General features: G+C 46.8%; 2 protein-coding genes across 4 annotated transcripts in view; both read right to left on the bottom strand.

The window, feature by feature from the left end:
- The window catches only part of RPS6KA1 (ribosomal protein S6 kinase A1), a 52,053-nt gene extending 47,358 nt beyond the window's left edge, over positions 1–4,695 (bottom strand). For all 3 annotated transcript variants that reach the window (XM_007538649.3, XM_060205597.1, XM_060205596.1), the window contains exon 1: positions 4,489–4,695. In XM_007538649.3, the coding sequence (XP_007538711.1) occupies positions 4,489–4,551 (63 nt within the window). In that variant the 5' untranslated portion in view covers positions 4,552–4,695. The remainder of the gene's footprint in view (positions 1–4,488) is intronic.
- A 589-nt stretch (positions 4,696–5,284) lies between these two features.
- Positions 5,285–20,328, bottom strand: part of LOC132542581 (uncharacterized) — a 40,461-nt gene continuing 25,417 nt past the window's right edge. The window contains exons 3-4 of the mRNA XM_060205093.1: positions 5,828–5,938; positions 5,285–5,470 (exon numbers count right to left, since the gene is read on the bottom strand). Coding sequence (XP_060061076.1) covers positions 5,314–5,470; positions 5,828–5,938 — 268 coding nt within the window. The 3' untranslated portion in view covers positions 5,285–5,313. The remainder of the gene's footprint in view (positions 5,471–5,827; positions 5,939–20,328) is intronic.

The following is a 20,328-nucleotide window of genomic DNA, read 5'->3' as shown; positions in this document are numbered from 1 at the left end:
AGGCACGCCACTGCCTGGCCCCATGCTTTGGGTTCTTTCTCTGTCTCTCTGACAAATTAAGTTTTCAAAAAAATATTTTCTTCTTAATTAAACATTTGGTACAAAAGGATTCTTTGGCCTCTTAAGAAGATGGAAGGGAGTCGGGCGGTAGCACAGCGGGTTAAGGGCATGTGGCACAAAGCGCAAGGACTGGTGTAAGGATCCTGGTTCGAGCCCCTGGCTCCCCACCTGCAGGGGAGTCGCTTCACAAGTGGTGAAGCAGGTCTGCAGGTATCTATCTTTCCCCCTCTCTGTCTTCCCCTCCTCTCTCCATTTCTCTCTGTCCTATCCAACAACAACGACATCAATAATAACTACAACAATAAAATAACAAGGGCAACAAAAGGAAATAAATAAATAATAAATAAATGCTAGAAAAAAGTAGAGATCACTTCCCCCTTCATCCTCAGAGTGCGCTGGTCCTAGAGACAGCTGCCCAGGCTCTCTAGATCTCTACCCACCCCCTGAGAGGTCAGAGATGGATTCTGACAGGCAACCTGCCTTCCACACAAGCAGCTCAGTCTTGGAAAAGCAACAGATGGACAAAGACAGCACATGCCCAGCAGACAGGAAGCAGCCCCAGGAGCTGGGTTCAGAGCCCAGCACTGGCAGCCCTCATGCTGCTGGAGGCTGAGGGCCAGGTGCCAGGGCCGGTTGGCACCACCAGCCCTCAGCACAGGCTGGACAGGGGCCCTGCGGGACACTGACAAACAGCCAACATCCGGAGCCTATCTGAGAGTACCTTCCTAGGGCAGTTTCACCCCATCCCTCCCCCACTTCAGAGCTTCCCAATACTTAGTGGAAGATGGCACAATGAGAGACCTGAGTTCTAATCCTGCCTCTGACATTAACTCAAAGGCCAGCTCTGAGTTCAGTTAGCCTATTTGAAAATGGGGGTAATGGTCTCTACTTTGACAAATTTTAAGAACTTTATTATTATTTTACCAGAGCACTGTTTAGCTTTGGCTTATGGTGGTGCTGGGGATTGAACCTGGGACTTGACGAAGCCTCAGGCATGAGAGTCTGTTTGCATAGCCATTATGCTATCTACCCCCACTCAAGAACTTTGTTATTATTTTTTAAAAGGTTAACTAATTTATTTATTTTATTTATTTATTTCCCTTTTGTTGCCCTTGTTGTCTTTTTATTGTTGTTGTAGTTATTATTGATGTCATTGTTGACATCAACAGACAGAAAGACAGAAAGAAATGGAGAGAGAACGGAAAGACAGAGGGGGAGAGAAAGATAGATACCTACAGACCTGCTTCACCGCCTGTGAAGCAACTCCCCTGCAGATAGGGAGCTGGGTGCTCGAACCGGGATCCTTACGTGGGTCCCTGCGCTTTGCGCCACATGCGCTTAACTCACTGCACTACCACCCGACTCTCAGATTAATTTATTATGAGAAAGAGAGAGACAACAGCACCACTCAGTTCTGGCATATGTGGTACCAGTGAGCTCAGACAAGTCCTGTCATCTACCACTGAGCTATCTGTCCAGGCACCAATTATTTCACTTCAGTAAGGTGACACAGGCTTGGGTAAAGGAGGCAGACTTCCTGTCATGCACCACACTATCGCGACAAAAACACAATCAGTGGAGTTCCTTGGATGGTGAAGCAGTGCTTTGCATTTCTCTCTTTCTCTCTCTCTCTCTCCCTTCTCCTTTGTCTTTACCTCACTTTCTCATAAAAAAAAAAAAATCATGAAAAAAAAGGTGACAGGATCAGGAAGATAAGTTTGCCTGGAGAGTGCATTGCTTTGTCAGGCACACGTGACTAGAAGCTTCAGTGATGTGGTGCTGTCCTCTCTCTCCCTTTCTCTGTCTCTCACTACCTATCTGAGCAAGTCCACTTGGGGTTGAGAAGCCACAGCGAGAACAAATTTTTTTTTAATTTTTTTCGATATTTATTTATTTCCTTTTGTTGCCCTTGTTTTTATTGTTGTAGTTATTACTGTTGTTGGACAGAGAGAAATGGAGAGAGGAGGGGAAGACAGAGGGGGAGAGAAAGCTAGACACCTGCAGACCTGCTTCACTGCCTATAAAGCGACTCCCCTGCAGGTGGCGAGACGGAGGCTTGAACCAGGATCCTTCTGGCGGTCCTTGCGCTTTGTGCCATGTGCGCTTAACCCGCTGCACTACCTCCCGACTCCCAACAACAAAAATTAAAATAAGTGAGGTGGCACAGATGTTACTTGAGTCTGGCACCTTAGACCAGTCAACACACTTGAGGTGGCAGAGATGAAGTAAGGTGGGTGACGCAGAATAAAGCTCTGTATATGCTAGGGTTCAGCCTGGGGACAAGGCTAGCGCTTTCAGCAGTGCCAGGCAGAATATTCACCTACCCTCCCAACGGGTTTACTCCACCTGGACCACACCCTGGGCTAGGCCCTGCCTCCCAGCGGTCCTTTTTTGGGAGTGTCATGGAGAAGGCTGGGCAGCCCAGATCTCAGGTCTCTGCCAAATGCCCCCATCAGTCCCGTGCTTGCCTCCTGGCCAGCTAGGAACAGACAGCACTGCTGATCCCTGCAGGTCAGGCTGCTGTATCGCTTACATGTCACCTGGGCTAAGAACAGCGAGGCCCTGTTCTCCAGTGAGAACAGCCCAAACCTCTCCCTGGCTGCCCCATGGCTCCTGTTACTCAAACAATAACACCCAGTCGCCTGGCACCTCCCTGGGGCGGGGGAGGGGAAGAATGGGCAGCAGGGCCCTGCACCCTCAGTTCAAGAAGTAGAAATCTACAGTAGCTAAGAGCTGACTGAGGCCCATCAGGGTTTCTGAGGTGAAGTTCCTGGAGAAATCATAGTCCTCCCTAACCCTAGGAAATGAGTCAGACTTCTAACAAGAGTTCAGGCACAGGGGCACTCAAAATTGACTTGCTTCCCATTTAAACCTGGCCCTGGAGTTAAGCTGAACCCTTACCTCCAGGGTCCCCCCAAAAGGAAGCAGGAAGTAGTGCTGTGCCCTGCACCAGGAACACAGCTCCTAGGTGTCTGCCCTCCCTACTAGCATAACCCAAGGAAATCCTTGAATGAAGTCCTCCCTGGCCTCTCCCAGTCTAGCTTCTTCTAGGAAGGTCTGGTGGTAGTGACATGCCAGGGCAAAGGAACCCACTTCTGAGCACCCCCTACCCCCCCCCTCTTGTGCCTTTGTCCTGAGGGGGGTGGGGAAGGAAGAGAGGGGCTGCAGAGGGCAGTGTTCCTCACCTCAGAGGGTGAGTCAGCTAGAGAACCTCCAAAGCATAGCAAGGCCTGTAAAAAACCCCATGGCAGGGATCCCAGAACAATTTACTCCAAATTGTGCCTTCAGGTTGGTTACCTAATCTTGCCGCGCCCACCCTCCAACAGCCAGGGTCAGCCATGACCATCCCTTTAAAGGGGTAGCACACCCTGGGTGCTAGGGATCTGGGGTCTTCACTCTGCTTTTCAACCTGTCACCCTGAAAGGAATGGCACCTAGCAGCTTCCCCGGTAGGAAAGGACTGAGGGAGACCTAGGCAGGAGCAGAGGCCCACAACAAGGGAAAAACACCTTGCCTCTCAGGTTCACTGAGGTACTCATGCCCTTCTTGTAAAACGTCCCTCCTCCTCCTTGAAAGGGGAGTATCTGCCTCTTTGCAACAAAAACCGGAGGGTAGTTTTTGACCTGCTCCTTCAGGGGCTTGAGCTTGACCCTGGAGATCAAAGGGCACAGGAAGAGCTGGCCTAGTGCATGCTGAGGGCCTGGCACCACGGAATTCTCAAAGGAAAGCAAGGAGCTGCTTCTGGGAGCAGCAAGGCTGGCAGGGGACAAGCTCCTGAGGGGCCCAGCCCTCCCTGTGGGAAAGGGTACAAGAACTCCCTGCCTAGCCCAGTGTGATCTTCACAAGATCTTAGGAGCTTCTCTCTCCTCTTTCCCAAGCAGAGGCTGGGGACACAGGTGCTCGGCAGTCCTAGCCTCGGGGCAACAGAAACCCAGAGTTTCTCGACTCCAGTCAGGGTCCCCTCACATTTTACAACTGCCCAGAGTCAAGAGGGGCGACCCTTCTAGAGCTAACAGCAGAGAAGCGGGAAGTTCCTGGGGTGGAGCATTGCGAGATGTCAAGGAGAAGGGGCACGGGGAGGTTCCAGGACCCTTAGCTCTGCTTAGCCTCAGGGTCTGCCCCCTCCCCCGTTCCTTCCTGTGCACTAATGCGGGGAGCCCCGACAGCTCCCGGGACCGGTCCTAGGCGCGTGGGGTGAGGCAGGCCAGGTCTCAGCGCCCCAGGGGCCCCCACCCGGCTAAGAGGGGGATGGGTTCTCGGAGGTACGGTCCTCGCCAGGGGGGCGGAGCTGGAGAGGGGGCTCGAGGTCGGAGACACTCGCGTCCTCCCGGCCGCCGGCCCAGACTGCAGCGGCGCCGCAGCCGCCCAGCCCCTACAGGGACCCGGCTTCGCGGGCTGCCGGCGCCAGCCCCCCGCCCGGTTCACTCACCTCTGGGTCCAGCGGCACCAGCTCCATGAGCGGCCAGGGCTCCTTGAGCTGGGCGAGCGGCATCTCGCCGCCACCGGGCCGCCCGCACTCCTCCGGCGGCCGGGGCCGCGCCGCCTCCCGGGACCAAGGGTCCCTGGCTCCGCGCCCCCGCGCCTCCCCCTAGATCCCGCGCTCCGGCCGGGCCGTCTGCCGCCGCTGCCGCCGCCGCCGCCGCCGCCGCGGCACTAGCACTCCGGCTCCCTCCGTCACCCGGCGCCGCCTCGCCCATTGGCTACCTGCGCGGGGGGTGGGCCCTCAGAAGCCCCACCCCAGCCCCCGCGGCGCGGCTTCGGCTTCCCCTGCGGACCTCGGCCCCGCCCCCGCCGCGGCCCCCGAGTGAGTCTTCAACCTCCCGCAGGCATCTTCCGGGTCTCCCTCCCAAGCCTGGTCCCTGGGCGCTGACCAAGCCAGGGCCACAACTCTCCCCCACGCAGCTAGTTGGAATCTCCCCTCCCAGGGAAGCTCAATGTCCCCCTTATGTCCACCCCCCACACACTGAATGTCCCGGAGCTTGAATGGAGCGAGAACACCCCACCTCCCAGCCCCACCACCGCAGCCTTCAGGCCTTCACCTCAGGCCCTAGGAATCCTTCAACAGAAGCCAACACTGAGATCTCCTGGGGATCTCAGCGCCCCAAGCCCAGGTAGGTTCCATCTTTTCTGTCACAACCAGCAGAACTCACAGCGCCCCCACAGTGATTGCTTTTATTTTAATTTTATTTATTTTATTTTTTTACCAGAGCACTGCTCTGCTCTAGGGTATGCTGGTGCCAGAGTGAGGCTCTATTTATATTCTTTTTTTATCCACTGCCCACCTCCCAGACCACAATTTTTTTTTCTTCATCTGTGCTTGAAGGGGCTCCTTATCAGGAAGGTTTCTCCAGCTGCAGGCCTTGCTGATTTGGACTTGTGCCCCCTCACTCTGATGAGGGCAGAAACCAGACCTATCAGGAATGACAAATGCCTGGGTTGCACTTGGAGTAAAAGACCAAAGAGAGAGCCGTTTTTCCCCACCCACCCACCTACCCCAGAAGAGATTCAGCCTCCACCTAAAGAGGCTATAGAGGTCCAGTGATAGTGGTGAGATTGATGGGAAAGAATGGCCAGTTATCTGCAAAACCGTTTTAGAGCAGAGGGAAGGGAAAGACTGTTTATCGAGAGCCTCCTGCCAACCAAACTTCACCAACATGTGAAGTCCTTGAATCCTCACTGTCACCTAGTTTACAAATCATAGAACAGCCTCATAACGAGGAGACAACTTGAGGCCAGGAGATAACACACCTAGTAGGTAGCACACACACCTTAGCATATACTGTGTCCTGGGTTCAAGCCGGGTCATGGCAACACTTTCAAAAGTAAGCTCCATAGATGATGAAGTGGTGGTGTGGTATCTCTCCTGTCTTTTCTTCTCTCTGCAAAGAAAGAAAGGACAAGGGGAAAGGCACTTAGCAGCATTTATTGTGGTAAATTAGTATTATTGCTTATGCAGGAGACCTCAGGCTCACTTTCCTGTGCTGCATTTAAAAAAAAAAAGGGGGACCAATGAAGCCGCTCACTTGGAAAGTGTGCTTTAAAAAATATGTTTTAATTTCCTTTATTTTTAAAAAGAATTTATTTATTTATTCATGAGAAAGATAGGAGAGAAAGAACCAGCCATCACTCTGGTACATGTGCTGCCGGGGATCAAACTTGGGACCTCATGCTTCAGAGTCTAGTGCCTTTGCCACTGCGCCACCTCCTGGACCACTAATTTCCTTTATTTTATTAAACAGGACAGAGCAATTGAGAGGGAAGGGGGATAGAGAGGGAGAGCACTGAAACCTGTTTCAATGCTTGAATGCTTGTGAAGTTTCCCTACTACAGGTGGGGACTGAGACTTAAGCAGGATTCCCATGATAACATGTGAACTTAACCAGATGCACCACTGCCTGGCTCTGGAAAAAATGTGCTGCTTTGCTAGGTGTGCCACCCAGGTTTGAGCCTAGCCCCCAACACATTGAAGAAAGTTTTGATGCTGGTCTCATTTTCTCATTACCAGTCTTCAAAATGGATAACTGAAAGAAAGGGAGGGAGATTTACACAAGATCACCAGCAGATAAATCAAATTAGGACTTTAAAAAGTCAAAGTGGTCATTATTTTTAAAATAAATCTTATTTATTTATTTATTTTTGGATCGAGCCAGAGGAATTGAGAAGGGAGGAGATAGAGAGATAGACACCTGCAGCCCTGCTTTACCACTCATGAAGCCTTCCCCCTGCAGGTAGGGGCCAGTGCCTTGAATCAAGGTCCTTGAGCACTGTAATGTGTGCACTTAACCAGGTGCGCCTGGCCCCCATCGTTATGAGATCTCTAATAAAAATGTTTTTTTGGGGGGTCGGGCGGTGGCGCAGTGGGTTAAGCGCATGTGGCGCAAAGCGCAGGGACCGGCGTAAGGATCCCGGTTCCAGCCCCCGGCTCCCCACCTGCAGGGGAATCGCTTCACAGGCGGTGAAGCAGGTCTGCAGGTGTCTATCTTTCTCTCCCCTTCTCTGTCTTCCCCTCCTCTCTCCATTTCTCTCTGTCCTATCCAACAACGAATTGCGTCAACAAGGGCAATAATAATAACCACAACGAAGCTACAACAAGGGCAACAAAAGGGGGGGGGGAAATGGCCTCCAGGAGTGGTGGATTCATGGTGCAGGCACCGAGCCCAGCAATAACCCTGGAGGAGGAAAAAAAAAAAATGTTTTTTTTAAAAAAGTAAAAGTAGGGGCTGGGGGAGGGAGAAGTAGCACACCGGGTTAAGCGCACATAGTGCAAAGTGCAAGGATCTCAATTTGAGCCCCTTGCTGGGGTCTTGCTTCGCAAATGGTGAAGCAGGTCTGCAGGTGTCTATCTTTCTCTCCCCCTCTGTCTTTCCCTCCTCTCTCAATTTTTCTCTGTCCTATCCAACAGCAGCAGCAGCAGCAGCAACAACAACAATAATGGGGAAAAAAATGGCCTCCAGGAGGAGTGGATTCCTAGTGCAGGCACCGAGCCCCAGCGATAACCCTGGAGGCAAAAAAACAAAAGTAAAAGTAGGTGGCCTGGGAGGTAGTGCAGTGGAGAAAGTATTGGACCCTCAAGCATGAGGTCCTGAGTTCAATCCCCTTCAGCACATGTACCAGAGTGATGTCTGGTTCTTTCTCTCCTCCTACCTTTCTCATAAAAAATAAAAAAGTGAAAGTAGGGGCCAGGTGGTGGTGCTTCTGTTTGAGCACACACTACCATGCACAAGGACCCAGGTTCAAGCCGGTTCCCACCTGCAGGGGAAAGCTTCATGAATGGCAAACCAGTGTTGTAGGTGTCTCTTTCTCTCTCCCACTATCTCCCCATCCCCTCTCAATTTCTATCTCTATCCAGTAAATAAATAAGATATTTAAAAAAAAAAAAGTCAAAGTGGAGGGGGGCGGGTGGTGGTACACCTGCTTCAGTGCACATGCTACCATACACAAGGACCCAGGTTCAAATCCCTGGTCCCTTACCCCTACAGGGGGGGATGTTTCACAAGTGATGCAGCTGTCTTTCTTATCTATCTCTCCTTTGCCTCTCAATTTGTCTCTATCCAATAAAATGTAATAATAATAATAAATAAAACATTTTAAAGGGAGTATTAAAAATAAAGTGAAAGTGGGTGGCCCTGGGAGATGGTTCAGTGGATAGAGCTTTGGGCTCTGAAGTATGAAGTCCCAAGTTCTATCTTTCTATGATTCTTTCTTCTCTCTCAATAAATCTTTTATTATTATTATTATTGGATAGAGACAGAAGTCAAGGTGGCCTGGTGTTGGCACACCCAGTTAAGCACACATAGTATTAAGTACAAGAACCTGTGCAAGAATCCCAGCTTGAGCCCTTGCTTCCCCACCTGCATGGGGGGATGCTTTACAAGAAGTGAAGCAAGTCTGCAGGTGTCTGTCTTTCTCTCTCCCTCTCTATCTCCCCCACCCTTCTCACTTTCTCTGTCCTATCCAATAAAATAGGGGAAAATGGCCACATGGGCAGTGGATTTGTAGTGTGGGCACCAAGTCCCAGGTATAACCATGGGAAAAAAAAAACACACCACAGAAATCAAAAGGGTAGGGGGAGATAAAGAGGGAGACACCTGCAGACCTGTTTCACTGCTTGTGAAGCTTTCCCTCTGCAGGTGGGAACCAGGGCCTTGAACTAGGGTCCTTGTGTATGATAATGTGTGTTACAATAAATCTTTTTTAAAAAGTCATAATGGGCAACGGGTTAAGCGCAGGTGGCGCAAAGCACAAGGATCGGCATAAGGATCCCGGTTCGAACCCCGGCTCCCCACCTGCAGGGGAGTCGCTTCACAGGCGGTGAAGCAGGTCTGCAGGTGTCTATCTTTCTCTCCTCCTCTCTGTCTTCCCCTCCTCCTTCCATTTCTCTCTGTCCTATCCAACACCGACAACAACAATAATAACTACAACAATAAAACAGCAAGGGCAACAAAAGAGGATGCTGGCCAGGCTTCCCTGGATTGAAGACCCCACCAATGTGTCCTGGAGCTCAGCTTCCCCAGAGACACACCCTACTAGGGAAAGAGAGAGGCAGACTGGGAGTATGGACCAACCAGTCAACGCCCATGTTCAGCAGGGAAGCAATTACAGAAGCCAGACCTTCTACCTTCTGCAACCCTCAATGACCCTGGGTCCATGCTCCCAGAGGGATAGAGAGTGGGAAAGCTATCAGGGGAGGGGGTGGGTTATGGAGATTGGGTGGTGGGAATTGTGTGGAGTTGTACCCCTCCTACCTTATGATTTTGTTAATTAATCCTTTCTTAAATAAAAAAAATAAAAATAAAAATAAATAAAATAAATAAATTACATTTAAAAAGTCATAATGGGGGGGCAGGCGGTACTGTACTGGGTTAAGCGCACATAGTGTGAAGTGCAAGGTTTGACGTAAGGTTCCCGGTTGAAGCCCCCAGCTCCCCATCTGCAGAAGTGTCGCCTAACAGTCAAAGAAGCAGGTCTGTAGGTGTCTTTTTCTCCCCTCTCTGTCTTCCCCTCCTCTTTCAATTTCTCTCTGTCCTATCCAACAACAATAGCAACAACAGTAATGGACAAAAGATGGCTGCCAGGAGCCTTGGATTCAGAGTGTAGGCACCAAGCCACACTGATAACCCTGGATGCAAAAAAAAAAAAAAAAAAAGTCAGAATGGGGGCAGGAAAATAGCTCACTGTGTTGAGCACACACTTTATATATTTTACCATTCTCAGAAACCGAAGTTCAATTTCCTGACACCACATGGGAGCACCATGCATGGCCCTAGAAGAGCTCCATGAAAGAGTGGTGCTATGGTATCTCGCCTCTCTCTCTCTCTCTCTCTCTGTCCCTCTCTGCCTCTATCTGAAACTAAAAGAAAAGAGGAAAATAAAAAAGGGAATTTCTCCCTAAAATCACATAATTTTCTTGTTTTATATTTCCCAGAGTAGCATCTCAGCTATTGAATTGAGTTGAATTTTGAGTGGAAGATATTTGGAACTTGACAAACCTGCATTTGAATCAAAGTTCTGCCACTTCCTTAACGTGGGGAAATTCATTTAATGTCTCTAAACCTTAGTTTATTTGGGCTGAGGAGATAGCACCACTGTTGAAGCAACAGACTCTCATGCCTAAGGCTGTGAGGTCTCATCTTCATTCCCTAGTGCCACCATATGCTAGAGCCTGCTCAATTCTCTCTTATGAAAATAAATAAATCTTGGACTGGGGAGACAGCATAATGGTTATGCAAAAGATTTTCATGCCTAGGGGCCAGTTGGTGGTGCACCTGGTTAAGTGTACACATTACAGTGCTCAAGGACCTGGGTTCAAGGCCCTGGTCCCTAGCTGCAGGGGGAAAGCTTCATGAGTGGTGCAGCAGGGCTGCAGGTGTCTCTCTGTCTCTTTCCCTCTCCACTCTGTCTCTATCCAATAATAAATAAATAAAAAGATTTAAAAAAAGATTTTCATGCCTGTGACTCTGAGGTCTCAGGTTCAACCCCTAGCACCACCATAAGCCGTAGCTGAGCAGTGCTCTGGTCTCTTTCTCTGCAGCTTTCTCTTTGCACCACTCTCTTCCTAAAAATGAAATATATAAAAAATTTAAATAAGAAAATCTTTAAAAAATTAGTTCATTTTTCTGTAAAAAGGGATTAATATTCCAATAATTGGGACAGGGAGACAGCCTAATGGTTTTTTTTAAATGACTTTAATGCCTAAGGTTGTGTTCCCAGCACCACCATAAGCCAGAGCTGATCAGTTCTCTGGTAAAATAAATAATAATAATTCCATCCTCGGCTCCCCACCTGCAGAGGGGTCCCTTCACAGGCGGTGAAGCAGGTGTGCAGGTGTCTATCTTTCTCTCCCCCCTCTGTCTTCCCCCTCTCTCCATTTCTCTCTGTCCTATCTAACAATGACGACATCAATAACAACAACAATAACTACAACAATTAAAAAAAGCACAAGGGCAACAAAGGGAAAATAAATATAAAAATAATAATTAAAAAAATTAAAAATATAAATAAATAAATAAATAAAAATAATAATAATTCCAATATTGAGGTATATACTGAGGCTAAGTTCATTTTAATTTTTTTTTGGGGGGGGGCAAGTGGTGGTGCACCTGGTTAAGCACACACATTACAGTTACCAGGATCCAGATTCGAGCCCCTGGTCCCTACCTGCAGGGGGAAAGCTTCAGGAGTGGTAAAGCAGGGCTGCAGATGTCTTTCTGTCTCTCTTCCTCTCTATCTCCCCCTCCCTTTCAATTTCTCTCTGTCTCTATCCAATAATAAATAAGTAAAAATATTTTAAAAGTTGTTTTGATTTGTTTTAGAATTTATTATTTATTTACTTTTGCCTCCAGAGTTTATCACTGGGGCTCGGTGCCTGCACTAGGAATCCACTGCTCCTGGAGGCTATCTTTTTTTTCTCCCCATTGTTGTTGTTGCTGCTGCTGCTGTTGTTGGATAGGACAGAGAGAGGAGGGGAAGACAGAGAAAGGGAAAGAAAGATAAACACCTGCAGACCTACTTCACTGTTTGCGAAGCGACCCCCCTGCAGGTGGGGAGCCCGGGGCTTGAACCTGAATACTTGCGCTTTGTACTATGTGCAAGCTTAGCCTGGTGCACTACTACCTGTTCCCCCTTATTTATTTATTTTTAATCTTTTTACTTTATTTATTATTGGATAGAGACAAAGAGAAATTGAGAGGGTTGGAGGAGATAGAGAGACAGACACCTGCAGCCCTGCTTCATTACTTGTGAATCTTTCTCCTTATAGGTGGGGGCCAGAGGCTTGAACCTGGGACCTTGCACACTGTAATGTGTGCGCTTAACCAGATGCACCTGGCCCCACTAAATTCATTTTAATTCAATAAATATGTTTGGCTATGTATTATACACCAGACCTGCTTTCTGAGTATATTTTGTAAACTAGATGCTCTGAATTGAGCAATAAATGAGCCCAAGCCCCTATTCTCATGCAATTTATGTTCTGTCTGGTGTGATTGATTGAATAATCAGTTAGCTCTAACATAACACTGTGAATCAGGTGCTGTCCAAAGCACTTTACCTGTATAAAAATCATGCAATTCTCATCACGACCATGTGAGGTAGGTGCTCTTATTGTCTGCCTACTGCCTGGCCTTCTTGCTTGTATTTCTCACGACAAGAATTCCTTGTGAATTGCATCATCTCATCCTAAGGGCTGAACAGTGGCTGTGCTTTCATATCGATGTTTCACTTCCTGTATCTTCTCTCCTCAGGATATTGGAGAGGCAGTGGGTCATGGGGGTGGAGGGCCCAAGGGACACCTGAGCCCTGCCTGGGCAGGTCAGCTTGTTGTTGAGCTTCCACTCAACAGGGTGATATAGAGATCAAACTTTACAAAGTGTTGATCCTATGGCTGCTAGTGTTCACCCTCTCTAGACTTTTGACACCTTGATTGGAGGATTGGAGTTTGTGTCAGTTCTCCTGCCACAAGACCTTTGCTCCTCTCTTCCCTCTTCCTCAAGCCTGCTTATCTCCACTATTACTTCCTCCAGAATCTTATCCCTTATCTCCCTCTACACACAAACAGTTGTCTACTTCTCTTTTTTTTTTTTTTTTTCCTGGCCTCCAGGGTTACTGCTGGGGCTCGGTGCCTACACCACGAATCCACTACTCCTGGAGGCCATTTTTTCCCCTTTTGTTGCCCTGGTTGTTTTATCATTGTTGTGGTTATTATTGTTGTTGTTATTGATGTTGTTGTTGGATAGGACAGAAAGAAATGGAAAGAGGGGGTGGGAGTAGATAGCATAATGGTTATGCAAAGAGACTCTCATACCTGAGGCTGCTAAGTCCCAGGTTCAGTACCCCACACCACCATAAGCCAGAGCTGAACAGTGCTCTGGTAAAAAAAAAAAAAAAAAGAAAGAAAGAAAAGAAATGGAAAGAGGAGGGGAAGACAGAGGGGGAGAGAAAGATAGACACCTGCAGACCTGCTTCACCACCTGTGAAGCAACTCCTCTGCCGGTGGGGAGCCGGGTCCTCGAACCAGGATCCTTATGCTGGTTGTTGTGCTTAGTACCATGTGTGCTTAACCCACTGCACTGCCCCCGACTCCCTTGTCTACTTCTTCATAGCACTTCCCAAAACGTTGCACTTTTGTTGTTGTTGTTGTTGTTGTTAGGGTAGTGGTGATACCAGGTTCTCCTGCTGTGCCAATATTTTTCATGCTTTTCGTTTCAGATAGAAAGGAGACACGACAGCACCAGAGCTTCCCCCAGTGCTGTGGTACCTCCATGAGGTTTTTGGGCTAGACCCCAGGCCACATGCATAGGAAGACACATACCCAACCAGGTGAATTATCATCTGGTCCCAACATTTTTGTAGTATTATTAATTAAATAATTGACTCAATTAATTTTAATGAAAGGGAGAGAAAGACACACACATACCAGAGTACTGCTCAGCCCTAGTTTATGTGGTTCTGGGAACTGAACCTGAGACCTCAGAGCCTCAGGCATGAAAGTCTTTTTCATAATCATTATGCTGTCTCCCCAGCCCCCAATTTTTTCCCCATTTTTTTTTATGTGCTACTGGAGAATAAATCCAGGCACATACACCTGCAAGGCATATGCTTTATTGTTGAGCCATCTTCCTGGTCCCTGAAACTTGTATCTTTACATGTGTTTATGTGATTATTTGATTGACACCTGGTTCTTCAGTTAGATGATAAGCTCTGAGAAGACAGAAATCAGATCTTGTCTTTTTTTTTTATATTTATTTATTTTCCCTTTTGTTGCCCTTGTTTTTTTTATTGTTGTTGTAGTTATTTATTTTTTAAATTTTATTTATTTATTTTCCCTTTTGTTGTCCTTGTCTTTTTATTGTTGTTGTAGTTATTGATGTCGTTGTTGTTAGGACAGAGAGAAATGGAGAGAGGAGGGAAAGACAGAGAGGGGGAGAGAAAGATAGACACTTGCAGACCTGCTTCACCGCCTGTGAAGGGACTCCCCTGCAGGTGGGGAGCCCGGGGCTTGAACCGGGATCCTTAAGCTGGTCCTTGTGCTATCAACAATGGCAATGATAATAACCACAGTGAGGCTACAACAACAAGGGCAACAAAAGGTGGAAAAAATGGCCTCCAGGAGCGGTGGATTCATGGTGCAGGCACTGAGCCCAACAATAACCCTGGGGGAAAAAAAATAAAATAAAATAATTATTATTATTTTGTTTGTTTTGTTTTTTGCCTCCAGGGTTATTGCTGAGACTTTGTGCTGCTCCCAGTGGCCATCTTTTCTTTTCTTTCCTTTTTCTTTTCTTTTCTTTTCTTTTCTTTTCTTCCTTCCTTCCTTCCTTTATTTTTTCTATTTTATTTGATAGACTAGAGAGAAATGAGAAGGGAGGGTGAGACAGAGAGAAAGATAAGACACCTGTAGAACTGCTTCATTACTTGTGAAGCATCCCCCTGCAGATGGAGAGTCAGGACTTGAATCCGGGTCCTTTCACATGGTACTATGCACACTTAGCCAGGTGCACCACTACCCAGCTTCCCTTTCTCTCCTTCTCTATCTCCACCTTTCCTCTCAATTTTTCTCTGTTTCTATCCAAAATAAATAAAATATTTTTTAAATACATATTTAGGGGCTGGGTGGTGGCACACCTTTTTGAGCTCACATGTTGCAACGTGCAAGGACCCAGGGGAAAAGCTTCATGAGTGGTGAAGCAAGGCTAAAGGTGTCTCTCTTTTTCTATCACTCCCTTCCCTCCCCATTTCTGGCTGTCTCTATCCAATAAATAAATAAGGATAATAATAAAAAATTTAATACATATTTTTTTAAAAAAAGAAAGGGGTTGGGTTGTGGTGCACTTGGTTGTCTCTCATCTTTGTTTTTTTTTTTTTTTTAAGAATTTATTTATTCATAGAAAGAAGAACAGAAAGGGAAACTAAAATCAGGATCTGATTAAATCGAGAGCAGGGCACCAATGTAAAAATACTGTGGTGAAGGGGAGGGTGGCCATTGGGCTTCCTGGCATGGCGGAGTGGGGGGGGGCAGGGGTGGTGGTAGGGATGGGACACAGTCTTTTGGTGGTGGGAGTGGTGTTTATGTACAATCCTATTAAAGTGTAAACATTATATAAACCACTATTTAATTAATATGAGAGGCGAAAAACTGATGATATGTCTAGAACTTCTTAAAACACAGACTGAGTCTTTTTAATACATAGGCTGTCTTTAATATGTTCTCTCCCAAAAGCCTAGACCAGGGAGAACAGAAGCAACCAATAGCACAGCTATATACAAGATGCTGGGTACTATACCCTAAACCCTATCAAAGGGACTTTCCAAAGTTAACCCTATCACCAAATAATGTGATGATAACAATAACTATCCATTGTCTTCTTGAACCCTAAGACAACAGGAACCTCACATTTCCACTATAGAGCCTATATTTCCCCCAGTCCATGAACCTTAGGGTGGGGCCCACTTTTCTGCATGCTGCTCTCAATTCAAATCAAATAATATTGCATCCGGGGATCACAACCTAATCAACACAATCAGTGCCACTCCAGCATGCTTCACTTCAGACTGTGACCAGAGACTTCAGCTTCATCATTCAGGTGAGACCTTTCCTTTCATAGTATTCTCTAATTCCATTCCAGGTGTTCCACTCCCCAATAAAGTCCCCAAACCTAGATATAGTCCAGGTCCCCTGAGATAGAGCATAGGTTCACCTGTGCCCATAAACTAGGGGAAAAATATATACCTGAAAGCAGAAGTACACAAGAGCATGCAGGGAATACCCCCAATACTTCATCTGCACTATTCCAGTCTTTAGGTCCATGATTGTTCAACAGTTTGTTTGGCTTTGTATGTTAACTCTCTTTTCAGCCACCAGGTTCCGGATGCTAGCGAGATGAGGACCAGACTTTCCTGGACAGATGACCCCATCAATGTGTACTGGAGCTCCGCTTCCTCAGAGCCCCACCCTACTAGGGAAAGAGAGAGACAGACTGGGAGTATGGATCGACCAGTCAACGCCCATGTTCAGTGGGGAAGCAATTACAGAAACCAGACCTTCCACCCTCTGCAACTCACAACGACCCTGGATCCATACTCCCAGAGAGATAGAGAATGGGAAGGCTATCGGGAGGGGGTGGGATGTGGAGATCAGGTTATGGGAATTGTGCGGAATTGTACCCCTCTTATTCTATGGTTTTGTTAATGTCTCCTTTCTAAAATAAAAAAAAAAAGAATTTATTTATTCATGAGAAAGATAGGAGGAGAGAAAGAACCAGCCATCACTCTAGTACATGTGCTGCTGGGGATCGAACTCAGGACCTCATGCTTGAGATTCTGGTGCCATAGCCACTGCGCCACCTCCCGGACCACATGTCTCTCATCTTTGTTTCAATCCCTTTCTCTCTTATTCTCTATAAAGTAAATAAATAAAGGCTACCAGGAGCATGGATTCATACGTAGGCAGCAAACCCCAATGGTAACCTTTGTGGCAAACACACACACACCTCTCACAGAAAGGCCAGAGAGGGAGAGGTCAGAGAAGAAGAGGATAAGGAGGTCTGTGTGTGCAGGGGAACAATTTTCAGGGCTGAGAAAGAACAGAAGGAATTGGGTCAGGAGCCAGGCAGTGATGCACCTGGTTAAGCTCTCACATTATAGTGCACAAGGACCTGGGAAAGCTTCATGAGTCGTCAAGCAGGTCTGCAGGTGTCTCCCTCTACTTCCCTCTCCCCTCTCAATTTCTCTGTCTCTATTCAATAATAATAATAGACAGATGGTGATGCACACATTATAGTGTATAAGGACTCAGGTTCAAGCCCCTGGTCCCCACCTGCAGGGGGAAAGCTTCACGAGTGGTGAAGTAGGACTGCAGGTGTCTCTGTCTCCCTCTGTATCTCTCTCTTCCTCTCAATTTCTGGCTGTCTCAAATAAATAAATAAAATTAAAACATAATAAACATTGATTCAAAAAAAATAAAAAGAAGGGAGCTGGGTTAAGTGCACATAATTCAAAGTGCAAGAACTGGCACAAAGAATCCAGTTTGAGCCCCTAGCTCCCCACCTGCAGGGGGGTTGCCTTGCAAAGTGAAACAGGTCTGCAGGTGTCTTAGCTTTCTCTCCCCCTCTTTTTATTCTCCTCCTCTCTCAATTTCTCTCTGTCCTATCCAACAACAACAGCAACAACAACAATGGAGGAAAAAAAAAAAAAAAGGTGGCTGCCAGGAACAGTGGATTCCTAGTTCAGGCACCCAGCCCCAGCAATAACCCTGGAGGCAAAAAAGAGAGAGAGAGAGAGAGAAAAAGAATTGGGTCTTCTAATCTGGGGAGGGTGTTGGATGGACAAAAGTTTGGGGGTAGGAGCTTGTTGCTACTGGTTAGAGAAGGTGGGAAGTAGCAATTGAGGTGTATGTGGTAGCAGTAAGACCTAGGTATGGAGCTGGAGGTAGAGGAAGAAGCTTTTGATCACCACAGTATTTCTGTGGTGTCAGCTGTATGCCAAGTACTGCTCTGAGCACTGGGGACACAGAGGGCCTCTGTCCTTTGGGGAAGGGGTGTGTGAACTGTAGGCCAAACCTATATCCCTATGAGCTAAGATTGGTTTCATGTAAAAAAAATAATAATAATGATAATTGAAAAAGTCAAAAGATTATTTCATAACTTGTGAAAATTACATGAAATTCAGATTTAAGTATCCATAAATAAAGTTTTATTGGAACACAGCCACGCTTCGTTTACGTATGGTCTAGGGCTGTGTTCACACTCTACAACAGCCGAGTCTAGTAGTTGCAACAGAGACCATATGGCCCTGGAAAGCCTAAAGTGTTTACTAGCTCACTCTTGAGGGGAAAAAAAAAAAAAGTTGTTCAACCCCAGCTCTGGGAACTGCCATTCTCTTTGAGGGGAGATGGTTAAACAAGCCGGTATACTCATTTCAGAGTGCTTCAGAGGAGAAGAGCCAGCTCCAGTTCATCAGCAGGGGGATGGGACAGTTTTACCGACCCCCAGGTGCAATCCCCACCACCAAAAATCAGAGCTGAACAGTGCTCTGGTGGTGGTGGTGGGGGAATTGTTGCCTGCTGCTTTGCGTCCTGGAGTCCTTTCTGGGACTTACTAGATTGATGTTTTTGTTACCGTTTCACAGTTGTGGAAATTAAAACAGAAAAGATCTGATTTACTCAGGCTCACCTAGCTGGAAATAGTTTGCAGAATCAGAATTTGAAAAAAAACGATGCCATTCTGAACCCAGACTGACTAGGCAGTGGTAGAGTTAGAGCTGAGGTTAGTCTGGATCCATTGACAAATATATGTTAAATATTTGCAGTGTGTTGGATGTATTCATGGATACAGCCATAAGCACAAGAGTCTTTGAGACTTGTTTTTTGGTTATCGCTGGGGCTCGGTGCCTGCACCAAGAATCCACAGCTCCTGGAGGCCATTTTTTTCCCTTTTGTTGCCCTTTTTGGTCATCGGTGTTGTTGTTGGATAGGACAGAGAGAAATTGAGAGGGGAGGAGAAGACAAAGAGGGGGAGAGAAAGATAGACACCTGCAGACCTGTTTCACCACCTGTGAAGTGACTCCCCTGCAGGTGGGGAGCCGGGGGCTCGAACCGGGATCTTTATGTGGGTCCTTAACACTTTGCGCCACGTGCCTTAACCTGCTGTGCTACCGCTCGGCCTCTGATCTTTGAGACTTTTAAAAAGGATTTATTTATCTGTTTATGAGGGTAGCAGAGAGAGAGAACTAGAACGTCACTTTAGCACATGTGATGGACGTCATAGTTGACACTCGAAGACTTTATCCACTGCCCCAACTCCTGGACTGCCTTTTGAGACACTTAGTCAGAGATCTGTAACTGGTGCCTGAGGTGGAGGTGAATCAGAAAAGAGCAGTAGCAAGTTCTCCCTGTGCAAGAAATAAGATATATAATACAGCCAGAGAAATAACACAGTGGTCATGCGGAAGAAATTGATGACTAAGGTCCTAACAATCCAGGTTCAATCCCTAGCACCTCCATAAGCCAGAACTGAACAGTGTTCTAGAAACAAAAGAAAGAAGGAAGGAAAGAAAGAAAGAAAAAGAGAGAAAATGCAAAGAGGGGAAGGAGAGAAGGAAACCATGCAGTCTGTAGAGAATCAAAGTATAAATGCAGAGGGTGGGGGAGAGCTGGTATTAGCTCACTTGGATAATATGCTGCTTTTTCTTGTGCTTGGCTTAGGATGGAGCCTGCCCCCCACCACATTGAAGGAAGCTTCATTGTTATGGTCTCTTTCACTTTCTCTGCCTCTCTGTTTCTGTCTATGAATAAATAAAGAAATATTTGTTTTTTAGAAAACATTTACTGATTTATTAAAGCAAGGGAGAGAGAGAAGAGGGAGAAAAAAACATCATTCTGAAATCTGCAATGTTGGGGATTGAACTCAGGACCTCATGCTTTTTCTAAAACTATATATATATTTAAAATATTTATTTACTTATTTTTAAAATATTTATTCCCTTTTGTTGCCCTTGTTGTTTTATTGTTGTTGTTATTATTGTTGTTATTGATGTCGTTGTTGTGGGATAGGACAGAGAGAAATGGAGAGAGGAGGGGAAGACAGAGAGGAGGAGAGAAAGATAGACATCTGCAGACCTGCTTCACCGCCTGTGAAGCGACTCCCCTGCAGGTGGGGAGCCGGGGTTCGAACCGGGATCCTTATGCCGGTCCTTGTGCTTTGCGCCACCTGCGATTAACCCGCTGCGCTACAGCCCGACTCCCCTATTTACTTATTTTTAAGTTTGATAGGACAGGGAAAGATTGAGAGGGAAAGAGGATATAGAGAGGGAAGGAGGGTGGCCCAAGAGGTGGCACAGTGGATAAAGCACTGGACTCTCAAGCATGAAGTTCTGAGTTCAAACCCCTGCAGCACATGTACCAGAGTGATGTCTGGTTTTCTCTCTCATCTTTCTCATGAATAAATAAATAAAATCTTGATTGAGAGAGAGGGGGGGGGGCCAGGTGGTGGCATACCTGGTTTAGCACACGTTACAATGTGCAAGGACCCGGATTAAAGCCCCTGATTCCCACCTGCAAGGGGAAAGCTGCTCAAATGAAGCAGGGCTACAGGTGTCTGTCTCTCTCCCTCTCTTATCTCTCCATTCCTCTTAATTTATGGCTGTCTCTATCCAATAAATAAAGATAATTTCAAAAAAATTAAAAAGAGGGAGAGGCAGAGGGAGAGAAAGATACCTGTAGCACTGTTTTAGTGCTCATGAAGCTTCACCTCAGCAGGTGGGAACTGAAGGCTTG

Source organism: Erinaceus europaeus, chromosome 13 (assembly GCF_950295315.1).
Source record: "Erinaceus europaeus chromosome 13, mEriEur2.1, whole genome shotgun sequence".
Taxonomy (NCBI): domain Eukaryota; kingdom Metazoa; phylum Chordata; class Mammalia; order Eulipotyphla; family Erinaceidae; genus Erinaceus; species Erinaceus europaeus.
The sequence above is the reverse complement of the archived record's forward strand: the minus strand, read 5'-3'. Positions and strand labels throughout refer to the sequence as shown.